Source organism: Typopeltis vanoorti, chromosome 16, assembly GCF_054136105.1.
Source record: "Typopeltis vanoorti isolate ZY-2024b chromosome 16, IOZ_Tvanoo_1.0, whole genome shotgun sequence".
NCBI classification, from domain to species: Eukaryota; Metazoa; Arthropoda; class Arachnida; order Uropygi; family Thelyphonidae; genus Typopeltis; species Typopeltis vanoorti.
The window spans coordinates 86,298,572-86,314,325 of record NC_143564.1 but is presented as its reverse complement, the minus strand read 5'-3'; the positions used below and the strand labels follow the sequence as shown (position 1 = coordinate 86,314,325).

Below are 15,754 nucleotides of genomic sequence, written 5' to 3'. Positions count from 1 at the left end.
GAGACAAATGTAAGAAAGCTAAACAGTGTGTAAAACTAGCTAAACAAGTCATGGGAGGACTTTGGCAAGAATATAGAAAATAAATATCAAGAAGGTGGGAAAATATTCTGGAGGTTGTTGAAGAAGCTTAGGAATGGAGGAAAGAGTGCTGTAAAAGGAGTTAGAGATGATAAAGGTGACATAAAAACAGGAGAAAAAGATATCCTTGAAGTATGGAGTAATTATTTTGAAAAACTGCTAAATGAAACAAGCAGTGATGACAGCACAGTGATAAAAAAACACTGACCAGGCATACAGTCAGGAATACATATCCATACTTGAAACAGAAAAGGCCATCAAAGGCTTGAAATGTGGAAAGGCAGCAAGAGTAGATGATATTCGACCAGAAATGCTGAAGTATGGTGGTATAAAAGTCTTACAGTGGCTGCACTACATAGTTCAGAAAGCCTGGACAGAGGGACGAATTCCCAATGATTGGAGTAGAGCTCTCATAGTACCCATATACAAAAAGGGAAATAAAACTGAATGTGAGAATTAAAGAGTTATTTCCCTGCTGAGTGTTCCTGGCAAGATCTATGCAAGTATACTTGAGAAACAGTTGAGAAGAATTGTGGAAGAAAAGCTTGGTGAAGAACAAGCTGGATTCAGGCCAAATAGAGGCTGTCAGGATCAGATCTTCACTTTACGACAAATAGTCGAGAAAGCATGGGAATATAACAAAGATCTGTATTTAAGTTTTGTCGATTTGGAAAAGGCATATGACAAGGTGCCAAGAGAGAAGCTATTCAATACGCTGCAGTTATATGGTGTCAATGGGACATTATATCAAGCAATACTTAGTCTTTATTTGAGTTGTAAGTCAGCAGTTAGAATTGAAGGAAGTACAGGAAGATGGTTTAATGTTAAATCTGGTGTGAGACAAAGATGTACATTATCCCCTCTGTTATTCATTATCTATATGGATCACATTATGAAGGAAAGTGGTATTAAACCTGATATCAAAATTGGAGATGTTAATGTCAGCTCTTTGCTTTATGCGGATGATGTTATACTTCTAAATAAATCTGCTACAAGTCTGCAAGATTCTCTAACTAAATTGAATAGCTGTTGTAATAGATATGGTATGAAGGTCAGCAATAAAAAGACAAAGACAAGGAAAATAGGCAGAATCATTGAAAATGTCAACTGTGTTGTGAATGGAGAACCTGTGGAACAAGTAAAACATTTCAGCTATTTAGGCACAATTTTTACTGAAGATGGTAAATTAAATATAGAAATAGACAACAGAATCAGCAAAGCTGGTATGGTGGGAAGTCATTTGAATAAATTCATATGGAATAAGAGAGAAATTAGTCGGAACACTAAATTAGCTGTATACAAGACAGTGTTCAAACCAGTTTTAACTTATGGATCTGAGAGCTGGGTCAGAAGTAAAACACTTGACCAAAGACTAGAGACCGCAGATATGAGAGTCCTGAGAAAGATTAGAGGCGTGAACAGATGGCATCAATGGCAATATCATATTAAAAATGAGGATATTAGGAAAGAACTTGACATTGTCAGCATCCAGGAATGCATTAGCAGAGCTAATCTCAGGTGGTATGGTCACTTAAATAGAATGGGAGAGGAAAGATTAGCAAAACAAGTGTTCTCTGCCAGGTTGGCAGGAAAACGACCCAGAGGAAGACCAAGATATTGGTGGATTGATACGGTACAAAGTGCCTTAGATGATAGAAATAGAAGATCTGATAATGTTGGAGTCGTGACAAGTAACAGACTGATTTGGAGGAAAATTGTAGATAGGAAGTTAGTAACAATGTAATTTTTTTCATGTAGTACTGTCATATCCTGTACACCCGTTGAGGGTACATGGCAGGAATTTGATGATGATGAACTTAAATTTCAACATTCCATAATGCTATTTTTCTTGCTTTTCGGTTAGCAAAATCTATGACATTGGAGAAGTCTATTTCATAGTAATATAGTTAATTCTTAATCAATTTTAATTTAGAAAAATTCCTCGCACCACTAGCAACACTTACAGCAATTGTGAGGAAAATTCGTAATAGTATTACAATATTTGGAAATGAGTCCTTGAAATAAATTGTATTTTAGAATTAACTGTAAAAGTTCAAAAAGTTCAAAGTGCCGCCCAGGGCAGACCGCCCCCTCCTCCAGCTATGCCTTCTGCATACACACGTATATTGTTAGATCCTGAATGAAGAGCTTTACAAGTAAATTCTTTATTCAGGATTTAACATAATAAATACTACTAATTAAGGAGATATCTGCATATCAAGAGAGCCCACAATCTTTGTTCCAGTGGAACCGCCCTCACTACCGAGCTTAACCACATACACAGAACTTTCCTCTCCAATGGCTACAGTGAACACAGTATCAAAAAAAATAATCAGGTCCTCCCCCTTTCCCCGCCCTTCTCGTCAACAAGATTTTAAAAATGCCATCACTGCATCCTACATCCGTGGCACATCGGAAAAAATAGCCAAGATACTAAAAAAGCACAATCTGCACACAGCATATAAGCTCTACCGCAAACATGCTACCCTTATCCATTCTACGAAAGATCAGCTTCCTCCTTTCTCTCTCTGCCTGGAGTTTACAAAGTACCCTGTTCTTGTAAGCTGGCGTACTTTGGACAGACAGACAGATCAGCATCCATCCGCCTGGAGGAACACAAGTCTTACATCGTTAAACACAACTATGGCCATTCAGGCTTGGCTGACCATGTTTTGGACACCACCCACAGGGTATCATGGAAGAAAACCACCATGCTCCACCACAGCAAATTCAAGAAAGGGAGACTATTCTTAGAAGCAGCAGCAGCTCTCAAAAATCAACCAAATGTTAATAAATACGGTTGCATTAAGCTTCCGAAGATTTGGGAAACACTCATCACCAGAGGTCCCACCTTACATTCCAGGCCACCTACTACCGCCCTTAGAGGGCACTCCACCTAGATAGGACTCTAGTGTCACCCACGTGGTTGGGCTTAGTATTGTAAGTTTTTGTGTGCATGTTACATTAATTGTTTTTGTAATCCCCGTAGATGTCCTAGTGACTAGGACGAAATATAGGAAGTATTAAATTCTATTTTAATTCTTTTTGAGTGTTGTAAAAAATCCATTAAGCCTCCAACATGATATACAGTAAGATAATCCAGATCTACATGAGATGGCAGCATGAAATCTGATAGGATCCGGTAATGTAAAGATTTTCATTCTATGTTAAAAATTGCTTAGAAGAATAAGAAATTTGTGTATACTGTAACTAAAGGACACTACTAGAGAACTTTCAAGTGAGAAATTGATTGAATTAATTAAGACCCTGTGGAACAAACAAGAATTGTTGATAGGCAGTATTTTGATTGAGAATGGCTAGGCTTGCTTAATGAATTTAGAATTAAGATAGTTATTGATAGAGTATTAATGAAAGTGTTCAATGCGTGTTCTGTGAATAACTTGTGAAAGGAATTATATCCTAGTAGTATTATGCTTACACTTAATCTTATCCTTTCATAATTGAAGGATTTAGCATACTCAGATTCATTGTGATTTAGTATGAACATTAACTTAGAGTGAATTTTAATCCATTGAGTATTTGAATTTTCTTAAACTGTAAATGTTTTATGTTTTTCCAATAAACATGTTTTTGTACCTTATACCTGAGTTTATGCCTGATTACGAATTCAAATCACCACTTATGAAATAGAACCTTTTGGCAGGAAGGAATTTAGATATAATTGCTTAAGTGAGATTCGAGTCACAACTGCTAACTGAATCTGCACAGCGCTAGCGTGAGATTAATTATTGTGTGTATCCCTTTTGAATTTAGAATTATTTCCCTGAACAAGAGTCCCCTCTGTTATAGGATGTTGGCTGGCGCAGCATAATATAAATTTTGCCAATATCTGAAGAGGAGATAAATATGAATTAATATTTTAAGGGCATGACAGTAGATTAGAAGGAGGGCTATTTAGAGGTAGAACAAGATATAATCAAGGGTAAGCAGCGACATAACAATGGAGCAACTGGCAGGACTAAAATTGAGTAAGGTTAAAATAAAAAAGGATTAAATCAAGGAATAACCAATTAAGTATAAATTAAGTATAAACAACCATAAATAAAGATATATACATACATACATATATACATATACATACATATATATACATATATATATATAAAAGGGGTATTTAAACTGCAATTATGAACAAAAATGGAAATTCACTATAAGTTATTTTAAACGGAAAATGCTAATGAAATCTGATTTCTTTAAAAGAAAAATACTGAATCATTTACCTGGGGGCAAACTCCCTCTACAACATCAACAACTACAATGGCTCCATCACATAATCTGACTGCTGTTGATACCTCAACAGAAAAATCCACATGACCTGGGGAATCTATTAGATTTACAAGATACTCCTCTTCATCTTAAAATAAAAAACACCTTAAATTGTATTTAATATGAATCAGGATTTTTTTTTTTTTTAATGGCAATTTAAAATAATTTAACACCAAAACAGACTATAAGTTTGCAATTCAACAAAGATTACAATAATATCACCATCATCATATTCCTGATAATATGTATGCACAAAATATAGTATCAAGTATAATATAACATAAGAATAATTCAAAGGAAAATTGTAAATAGAATGTTAGCAATAATGATAATTTTCCTCCAATGATTTATCTGCGAGGATTCTAATACTGTCAAATCTTATAATACATTTTGATTCTTCATCCTGATTCACCCCCCCCCCCCTCCATGGGCTTTATTCCTGCCATACTGGCATCAAACATCTGTTTCAATAACTTTTCCATTCCCATTCTGTTTCTGTGATCATACCATCTGAGAATAGCACTACTCACACATTCTTCAATACTAATAATGGTCAAGTTTCTTTCTAATATCTTCATTTTTAATATGATTCTGCTACTATGCCATCTATTCACTTTGTACTTTTTCTCAAAACTCTCATGCCCATAGTTTAGTTTTTGAACAACTATTTTATTTCTGATGCAGCTCTAAGTTAAAACTGGTTAAGATTATTCTGTATACTGAAAATTTCTCACTTATTCAACATTAATTTATTCAACTAGCTACCTACTAACATCAACTCACTTCTTCTGATGTCTTATTTCCATATTTAATTTGTCATCTACATTAAAAATTGTTCTTAAATAACTGAAATATTTTACTATTTTCATCATCTGCATAAAGTAAAACGACGAGATTAACATCTCAAACTTTGATAGGGTTTAATGTCACTTTCCTTGATAATGATCTATCATGCATTTAGGTTAGTTAATTGAAGCTCATGCTGAGGTTTAATAGAGTGAAAATAGCACAAAGAATAATTAAATACCAATTTACTAGTCTCAATATTTTGTTTATGTCACAGAGATACACTATAAGAATTGTGGCAATGCAATGTGATATATGATCTATACATAAGATAGAAAAAGAGCAGAGAGGGTGTGCACCCCCACTTCACACCAAATTTTACATCAAACTATCCTATCCTTCTGTCTGTCTTTTAAAATTTAAACTGCAGACTTACATTTACACTAAATAACAATATATGGTGTGAATAGCTTTCCTCTTGCTATCTTGCCAAATACCGTTCCCAGATCTGTAAAAAATTAAATCACTGTCATATTCCCGTGATTTTTTTTCTCAACTATTTGTCAAGCAAAAATCTGATCCTGACAAACTTCTATTGGCTTGTTGTTTTCAAGTTCCTCTTCCATAATTTTTCTTAGCTTCTCCAGTATGTATGCCTGCATAAATATTACTGGGAACCAATAGGATTCCTATGCAATCCTCACATTCAGTTTTATTTCTCTTTTTTAAAGACAGTAACTATGAGCTCTACTCCAATCATCTGGAATTTGACCTTCCGATCTAGAGGCCACTGTAAAACTTTTATACCTCTATATTTGGAGATATTCTGGTCAAATATCATCATCGTCTACTCCAACTGCTTTTCCACCATTTCAGTTTTTTATGGATTTTTCTTACCTAAGTATTGAGATGTACCCCTGAGTGCATTCCTCTTAAATATCATCTACCTCCATTCAGTCATTACTACGTATTTCATTTAAAAATCTCACAAAGTGATTACTCCAGACATCTGGAATATCTTTATCTTCAGTTTTTATGCTCTCCCTTTTCTAATCTATGATTGTTTCTACAGTACTCTTTTCTGCATTTCTAAATTTTTTCAACTGCCTCTAGCACATTGTTATCTTCCTGATATTTATCTTCAAACATTCTCTGTATTCTTTCATAGCATACACTAGAAGCTACTGACCTACTTGCTAGGAACTTTCAATATATCCCCCCCCCCCCCCCCCGAACTACCTCTAACTCCAAGTCCATCACAGAGTTCTGATTTTTCTATCCTTGTAGAGAATCTCACTACATGCTTCTCTGGCTGAATCAATGTTTTCTTCCGTCTACTAATGAGAAGTCTAATTCTTGTTTTCAAATGCTTTAATTTTTTCTTGAATGATATTTGTATATTTGTGTCTATAGTTCCTCTCTAAATGATGATTACATCCTATTTCAAATCCCTTATACATACTCATGTCCTGAACTAGAATGAAGATAACATCTATCAAATATAACAGAGTAAATGGACCTTTCTTATTTTTCATATCTTCTCTTCATGTGAATGTGTGCACATACTGGCATGTGGTATTAATAATGGCTATTTCATATCCTGAACAGAAATAAATCAGCCACTTACCATTGTTAGTAGCTTTGTTTTCTTTCCATGTTTTCTAAAAACATTCCTATATATGTGATGTGTATTTCCTCCTCTGTTTATATCTTAAAAAACAACCTTTTTTTTTTTTTTTCATGTCATCTACAATGACTCAATTTTCACCACTTCTTTCTTAGCAGAAGTTTTGAATAAGTCTTGTTGTCCAATTCCTCATTTTAATGTTTGCCTACTTCACTATTTGAAATTGCTGCCATTTAAAAATATTACCTTCATTTTTAGGGTTGAATTATAGCGACTTCTTTCCTTCCTCATTATTATTAATTCCTGAATAAAACTGTTATTTAAAGACTCACAAAGGCATCTTCAGAGACACAAAGAAAGAAAACACAGACAGCATGAGAGAAAGGATCCTAGTCCTGGTGCCCTCTATAGGTGCAGTAATGGAATCGTGCTAAGGTCCCAAGATGATATTCAGATGGATGTTTAGAAAAATGAGGTAGACAAATCTGTTAAGATTTATTAACACGTTCGCTGCCAACTACGAGTATACTCGTAGTTCGTATATGAGCTTCACAAGCCAACTACGAGTATACTCGTATGTCGATTTACCGACCTCCTATGCCAAACACGAGTTAACCCTTAGTATAATTACGTTATTTTGGATCCTTGGATTTTGAATAAAGTGGAGAGCACGTCTGGGGGCTTGATAGAAGGGAAATAATTTCAACTAAAATATAGTATATTATATATGTGCCTCAGAAGCCAACTACGAATATACTCGTATGTCGATTACCAACCTCCTATGCCAAGCGCGAGCTAATCCGTAGTATAACACGTAATTTGTAAATCAATTTAAAACTGATAAAATCAATAAAAATAATAAAATTAAATCAATAAAATAAAAACCAATTTATTCAAATTACGAATGATACACTTTAAAACAATTTTCCCATGCACAATGGTGGTTTTTCCTGGCAAACAGGACAATAATAACGTGTTTTGCGTCACTGTTTGTTTCGTGTACATACTCAGCATGGCTTTGTCGGCGAATATTTTTTTCTATAGGTGGTAAAATTTCCAAATAATGAAGATCTCGAATCCTGCTGATATTCTGTGATGCTGTAAGCTCATCCATTCCAACAAAAACTGAGATAAATTGATCTCAAAATTTTAACGCAGTCATTGCGTTTCCAGTAATTATATTATAAAATTTCTGCGCATTTTGAATGTATATATCAAAAATGCGTATTGCCAATTTCTTTGACCATCAAATTGTCTTTCGTAAGGGGGGAATAGTAAGAAAGCATGTGATAAGAAAGATTGATGACTGACATACCCAAATTATAGTCCCTAACGATATTTGATTTTAATTGAATTTTACCATTCCGATTTTTTGCTTCAACCATTTCAAATTTGTGCATATTTATCCTTCCATTTGCAATGATGAATTCATTAAATTCATCATTGCTCAATATTAGCGTAAGCTTCTAATTCTTTATTAGTAAGTTTTCTTTTATTGGTCATGGTGAAACTCAAGGTTTTTAGAGACTAGACGCAATAAACACATTCTTCAGCGCATGTAATATATGGGTGGGGTGATACGAGATTACTTGTAGTTGGCGTATGAAACAAAATTCTCTCTGATAAGCCGGCTACGAGATTACTCGTAGTGACCTTGAAGATGCGAAAGCGCTTAGCGTGTGGGAACAAATTATGCCCAAGTAGCGTGGCAGCGAACGTGTTAAGAATATTGTAATGCTGTGGCAGATTATAGAAATCATCTCTTAGATTTATATCTGCTTCAGTAAAAAAGGGGGATTTTGTTCCATTAGATCCAGTGATCAGCAATCACCAGATCCAATGGAACAAACCAATAAATATGTTTTGTACCTTCATTCTATTAACTATAACAATATACAAAAGCTATTAACAATATACATTAACTATCTCGAGAAACACAGAAACTGTGTGTCTCCATATAGTTATTAGTTGTTTTTCCTGTTTGTCAAGAGTAAGATAGTTCGCAGGAGATGGGGACACTGCAGATAAAAGGATGATATAGATTTTTGGAGCAAATCTTCTGACAAGTGCCCAATGCTATGGAGCAGATCTGCTCATCAATGTTGGACACTTGTTAATATTAGACTCATTATTATTAGCACTATTATTAGACAAAGCTGTGTCCTGATCTCCTGAAACTATGCAAAAAATTAATTATAATCCTAGGCCTCCCTGGATTTATGGATTACCAAAACACATGCACACCCCTAAGACTCACAATATATAGTTCCCCACTTATAAAGTGACCAAACAATTAGCTAATAAGCTCTTTCATTATAGGGTATACTTACTCACTTGTTAAAAACAATGTGCACTTTAAATCTTGCTTGTCAGACTTCATCTTGAAGGATAATGACATTATGTTCAGTTTTGATAATAGTTTCCCTATTCACTAACGCACCCATAAAAAAATCCTCAGAACTTTCAGAATGTTTCTTCCCCTGAAATATTCACTTATTCCATTTTACCATGCACTCTAGACAGAGAAACATTTACAAACAGATTGAAGGCACAGCTATGGCTACCCCCAATCTTTTGAAACACAGAACATTTTGAAAATGCAGTCTAAATTCTGCTACTCTCAAACCCACAATACGACTATACTAGGGTGATAACATATACTACATTTAGCCATATTGCTAGGATATGTTGGAAACATTTTAGCACACCTCAACAAACCAGTACCTGAGGAGTCATTTCACCACTATAAGGGAAAACAGTGTCTATCCTTCCTTACACTCTTGTCACCCAACTATCCATATCCCTTTCTGTCTACAGAAAACTTACCCAAGCTGGAAGATACACCATCTTTTTATCACTTCACCACTTCTCTTAGCAGCAAGGTGTTATCAAAACCTTAGCAAATAGAGCAAGATTCATCTGCTTTGACCACACTAGACTCTCAAGTAAAATCCATCACTTTTTTAGCCAATGGCTTATAATGCTCAATTTTTTGAACATTTTTTGAACATCCTATGTTCTCCCCAGGGCCTTTTGAATGGGCGAGCCGCCTGGCTGGTTTTACTGACTGCCTGGCTAATTAACGTTGTGAATTGATATGGCTAAATAATGAGCAAGAATGGAAAACTAATTTAAGACATTTTTTAATTAATAGTGACGAGAAATCGAACCAGAGAGTCTCAATACTCATGAGACCAGCTCAATTTCTTCATCAATTGCACACCAATCAGCACGTGGAAGAAGACAAAAATTGAGATCTCGAACACAACAGTATCAGTTGCAAAGAAGATCTTTTATGAAAGAGACATAATTTTGATGTTTGAAAGAAATAAATTGTGAAAACTGAGCGAATTCGAATCGAAGGCAAAAATCGATGTTAAAAATCTACATTTATTTATTTAATATTTTATTTTGTAAAAGAAAATAGGCCTGTACGTCAAGTATAGATGTGATCTTGGGGAATTTTCGAAAACCATGACGTCAGTTTCGAGTGATATCAATTCCCATTCCTAGCAATTACTTATAAATAGTAAAATTGCGACATAACGCTTGTTGTGTCTCAGGTATTACGGTCAGTGCACAATTCAGTGATTTGTTCTGATTAATTTAATAACAATGATATTTTGTATTATTAAATTACCCCATAATGAGTAAAAAGTCAAGTCAGAAAACCAAGAAAGATGAAACCGATAAGCATAGTAGCGAAGACACTAAACCAACAACAGAATCATCGATTTCCTGTTGATCTGGTGAATTAACTTCTGCAGAGTCTCTTTCAAATGTAAAACGTGCATCTAAACACCGCTTATCGGGTATTAACAGTGAGTGGTTTAAAAAATTCCACTGGTTAGTGGTGGTGAAAGATAGTGAAAGTGGTGTGTATGTGTGTGTGTGTTTGCAGAAAAAGAATGATGTCAGCTTTTAGTTGGTGGTATTCCATGAAGATAATAGTAACCTGAAATTCTGAAACTTTCACTGTTATTAGAGGGGGGTTGTATTTAAAAATAATAGAAAATACTGCGCAGTATCTTTTTTTTGTATGCCCGGCTAATGCTTCATTCCACCCTGCTAGTAAAAATTTCTGGGGAGAACACTGACATCCCTTCAAAAAATCAATAGAACTCTCTACCCATCTCCCAAACTTAACTCCCCACCAAAAAAAGTACAACATATACACACTTTCTTTAAACCATAACAAAAATCACCTACCTTTATCAGCTTAGAAAAAGATCCTCTCATCATCTAGATCATTGTGGTATTTAAATATCCCTTGCTTCTGCAAACTAACTTACCTTGGACAAAACTGGAGAACAGCAAAAATGCATTTGGAGGAACATAAACATATTCATTATCTGCACTACAGCCATTCTGTAGTACCAGATCTCATCATGGATACAGATCACTGAATCCAATGGAGGGAAACCTCCCTTTTATACAGAAGCAAATATAAATCTGAGAGACTATTTCTAGAATCTGCTATAGCACTACAATATTTCCAACTCTTAACAAATTCAACTGCTCGCTTTCAGAAATCTCTCTCTTTCACACACACAGTGAGGAATTTCTGAAAAATCCATTAAATCAACTTCTATGCTACATGAAAACTTAGTGTTTCCATATAGTTGATTGCAATATGGATTCCACAACTATCAATCAGCAACAGTGGAGCCCCTTGTTTATGTTGTCCACCCCTTGAATAAAAAAGCCATTGGAAAGTTTAGCGAATTTCAAGTGGCTGCTTTTGTCATGGCATGTGATTGAAAGTCATCCTTAGTATTTTGTTTGACTGTGCTTACTGGAACATTTGTGACCTGTAGGTCACAGAGGCATTATAATTTTATTCTGTATTTTGCTTAATGTAAATATATATATATATTCCTAAATCTCATAATGGTTATATTTTGGAATTAATGCTTTTCTCCTGCTGTGTTAGCACCCATAGCTATACTTTACTATGCTGCTAATATGAGAGGTTCATGCCTGACACCAAAGAAATCAATGTTTATTAAAGCAGTGCTATCTAGTAGCAGTAATTTAAAAGGATACTAATAAAAGATAAATATATGGACTTTTAAAATTCATGTCTTTTTTTTTTATGCAAATATGTATTGCAACTGCCCATATCAAAAGCATCTGTGATCTCATTTTTGAGCTCATTTTACTTGCATTTCAAATGGGTTGTAGAGCTATTATTACAATAGCAATTTTACTTGCATTATCTCAAACAGAACACATAAAAGCATCCAAATAGGTTGGATACAAAGCTTATTAACATGCTTATTCTAAGCAGGGGTGAATAATTTGTGGCATACCTGATCATGGAGTGAGAGACAAGAAATTTCCTCATAAGGCAGGTGTGACATGAATTATGGTATATATGCTTTGCATTTGTGAGTATATAAATGAGAATTCAGTATGCATGAATGACATATCTCATGATGGTATATAAGAAACTTCTCCTTAATGGTATCTCCACCCTGATGCAGTAAGGAGGCATGCATGCACCAATAACCTCAAGAGCTATACCAGTGGTTGCTAACCTACTGGTAGGGTCTCTCTAGCTAAACAAGTCAAGAGGTAGGGGTCAGACTAAGAGATATATCCTGGTCCTCCAGGATGGAGATTTTGTGTAAGGTTGATTATCTTACCAAGAAAAAATTTCAACAACTCAGATGTTTGAACTGAACTGGAAAATTCATCAGAGCGAAACAATGGAAACAACCAAGTGACGATAAAGGTAATCAATCAGGAACCTCAGAACATTTGAAAATTAGCCACGTGGGATGTGTAAAGCATAATGACAAAGGAGTTAGAATTAGTAAAAGAACTGAAAACATTAATACGGCCATGATAACAGAAACAAAAAAGAAATTAAAGGGAAAAAAAGATATAGATGGTTTTACTATGCTATATAGTGGAGTGGACCAATACATAAGAGCTTCTATGGTGTGGCCATTTTAATCGATAATAAATAGAAAAATAGAATATGAAAGTACAATTTAGTAAATGATTGAATTATAACAGTTAAATTATAATTTAAAGATGCAAATTATTGGGGGTGCTTAAGGGTCAAAGCTGTATAGTACTATCATATCCGGTACACCCCTTGAGGGTACATGGCAGGAATTTGATAATGATGATGATTATATTTTTTTTTTTTTTAGTTTTGACATCACAATATTTTCTGTTAGATTATGCTTTTTGTTGTATAAAATTTTAATTCTTCATTATCATCAGTCCAGAGATTTTTAAAATAAATTATCCATTTTTCTAAATCTATTGTTTATATTTTTACATTGTGTGTGTGTGTTTTATCATTTTATAGATTTCTGGTTGTGGCTTAGACATATCCAAGAGTTTTTTGGTTCTGTAACAAAATTCTTCCATTTCTTTCTATGCTTTTTTCCCCCCCTTACTTCTTGTTTTGCAATTGCACTGCTTCTATTATACTCTATTTCTGCTTCTATTGTCTTGAAATTTAGCTATTTCTGGTAACTGTCTTCTTTTGTTTCTATTATTATTAAGAGAGACCCTCAGGAAGTCAGACTCATCTAGGGAGGACACATACTACATGCACTGGCTATCATATACTTATTCTTGAATTCATTCACACAACATCCAATGCCAATCCATTCTAATCACAAACCGCCCTATGAGATAAAAATCTAGCTCGTATCCCGTTCTTAGCGACATTCATTCATTCTCAGCTTTCAAGGATGCCCTCTTCTCCTTTCCCCACCTTCCATAAATTGAAATCCTGTTTGACCTTTTCAGATGTTTGTAAGTCTCAATCATATCACCCCTCTTTTTCCTGTTTGCTAGTCTCTGCAGTCTACAAATTCTCAATCTGTCTTCAGTATTTCACAATCCTGATATTTTTAACACTCTCCTTTGCACCGTCTCAAATATATAAGAATCATAATGGAAACCAGACCTCCGCACAATAGTCTTAGTGAGATCTTATCAAGGCCTTGTAAAGAGGTAAAGTGACATTCTTATTTTTACATGTGAACATTCGTTTCAGCATTGCAATTATCTTTTGAGTTGTATTTGCAATCTTTACTACATAGCCTCTGAACTTCAACGTTATCTACTAACACTCCAAGATCTCTAGCATGATCAATTTCTTCTAGCATAATCATACCAATAATATAATACAACACTGGATATCTAATCACGCCCAAATGCATGACTTTGCATTTACTGACATCTATTTTCCCATGCCCACAATTCCAGCCTATTCAAATCATTCTGCAAGTACTGCATATCAGCAGCATTCCTGATTACCCTGCCCATCATCAGCAAATAGCTGCATGTCACCTGTCAAATTCTTCCCAATATCATTAATGTTGCTGACAGAATAACAGTGGATCAAGGACTGATCCTTGTGGTGCACCACTTTTTGATATTTGTCAGTCCACCATCCTCTTATCCACGCTAATATTTTATAATTCCAAACCCATATTCTCCAATTTATGCAGCAGTCTTTCATGCTATATTCTTTTCAAGGCCTTAACAAAATCCAAAAGTATTATGGTGTATCGATTCCCCTTGTCTAGTTCAATGGTAACATTATTATAGAATGTGAGCAAGTTGCTAAAATATGACCTTCCTTTAGTAAACTCACACTGTTCATTGCAAAATAGAGATTCACTGTCAACCCATTTCTGAATGAGAACCTTAACCAATTTTTCCAAAATTTCACCACCACTCCAGAAATACTAATTGGCCGATAGTTGGATACATCCTCCGGAATCTTCCCTGTTCTGAGACTCAAATTATATAGCCTAGTCAAAGGAATAGCCAGTTCAGCTGAACACTCTTTTAGCACCCATGTTCATATCCCATCAGTTCCTATTGCTGAATTGTTATTCAGTTTGTGGAACAGCTCTAATACCTTCTCTTCATACACCTAAGTTCCTTCATTCAGTGAAGAGGTAGCAGTGAACTCTATGTTGCATACACCAGGTTGATAATTTTAGCAAAATGGGTACTCATTGGTCGAATGTCTTCTCCATCTGTCACCCTCACACCATTTGCATTCATGTGGGTTGTCTTTAGCATGCAGAGCCAGTTTCTTTTCAAACTCAGACTTAGCTTTCCATACAACAGTTGTGACTATTCTAGCCTGCCACTTGTAATTTTCATAACGGACATCATCCTTATGTACACAGTATTCCTTCCACATCACCCGTTTCTTACAAATCTCTTGCTTAATAAGATTATACATCTTTGACTCCTACCCTACTTCATCTTTGAACTCTCGGGACACATTCTGATATTGCATCATTTAACTATTTTTTAAATGCTTCCCATCTAGCAACCGATATCATTCCACTGAACTCAGAATACATCTCAGTTGGTCATAATTTACTGCTTTATAGTTCAAGAATGTAACCTTTTCTGAATGGGACATTCATAAACTTAGTCACTTCCCAAGTGAGTACTGCATGATCACTGCCACTAACAGGAAGAAGAATAGTTATGTCTTTAAATGAAAACCCTCTGACACTATAATCAAATCTAACACTCTTTGACCTCGAGTTCCTTTTGTCAGAAGCTGCTTGAGGAAGGTGTCTCGCAACAGCTTAATAAATTCAGTTTCATTCTTCTCATGAGAATTTACTGCTACCCAATCAATATTTGGATAATCAAAGTGTCCCATTATGATTACTCTTTTCGCACTCATACTCTATATTTTGTGACGCATTTCTTCATCACTAGTAACTGATCCAGGTCTGTAACAACATCCCACGCTGTAATTGATCTTGTTAGATTCCACCTCACACCATATGGCTTCCAATTTATTGCCACAAGAAATACGGTTACTAGTACAGTAAACTCTCGAAGTGATCGACAGTGTTTATAAATTGCGTCTTTGGATCTTTTCGAGTATATTCATGAGTTCTGATTTCCGTGAAACTTTGACACGAGCTGGTGATAATGTCAGTGAGAATGATATTGAAGAATGGGTAG

At 34.9% G+C, this 15,754-nt stretch overlaps 1 protein-coding gene across 1 annotated transcript in view; it reads right to left on the bottom strand.

Moving 5' to 3' along the window:
• LOC150098172 (elongation factor-like GTPase 1) overlaps positions 1-15,754 on the bottom strand; it is a 451,514-nt gene that overhangs the window by 345,117 nt on the left and 90,643 nt on the right. The window contains exon 5 of the mRNA XM_090406579.1: positions 4,320-4,453. Coding sequence (XP_090262705.1) covers positions 4,320-4,453 — 134 coding nt within the window. The remainder of the gene's footprint in view (positions 1-4,319; positions 4,454-15,754) is intronic.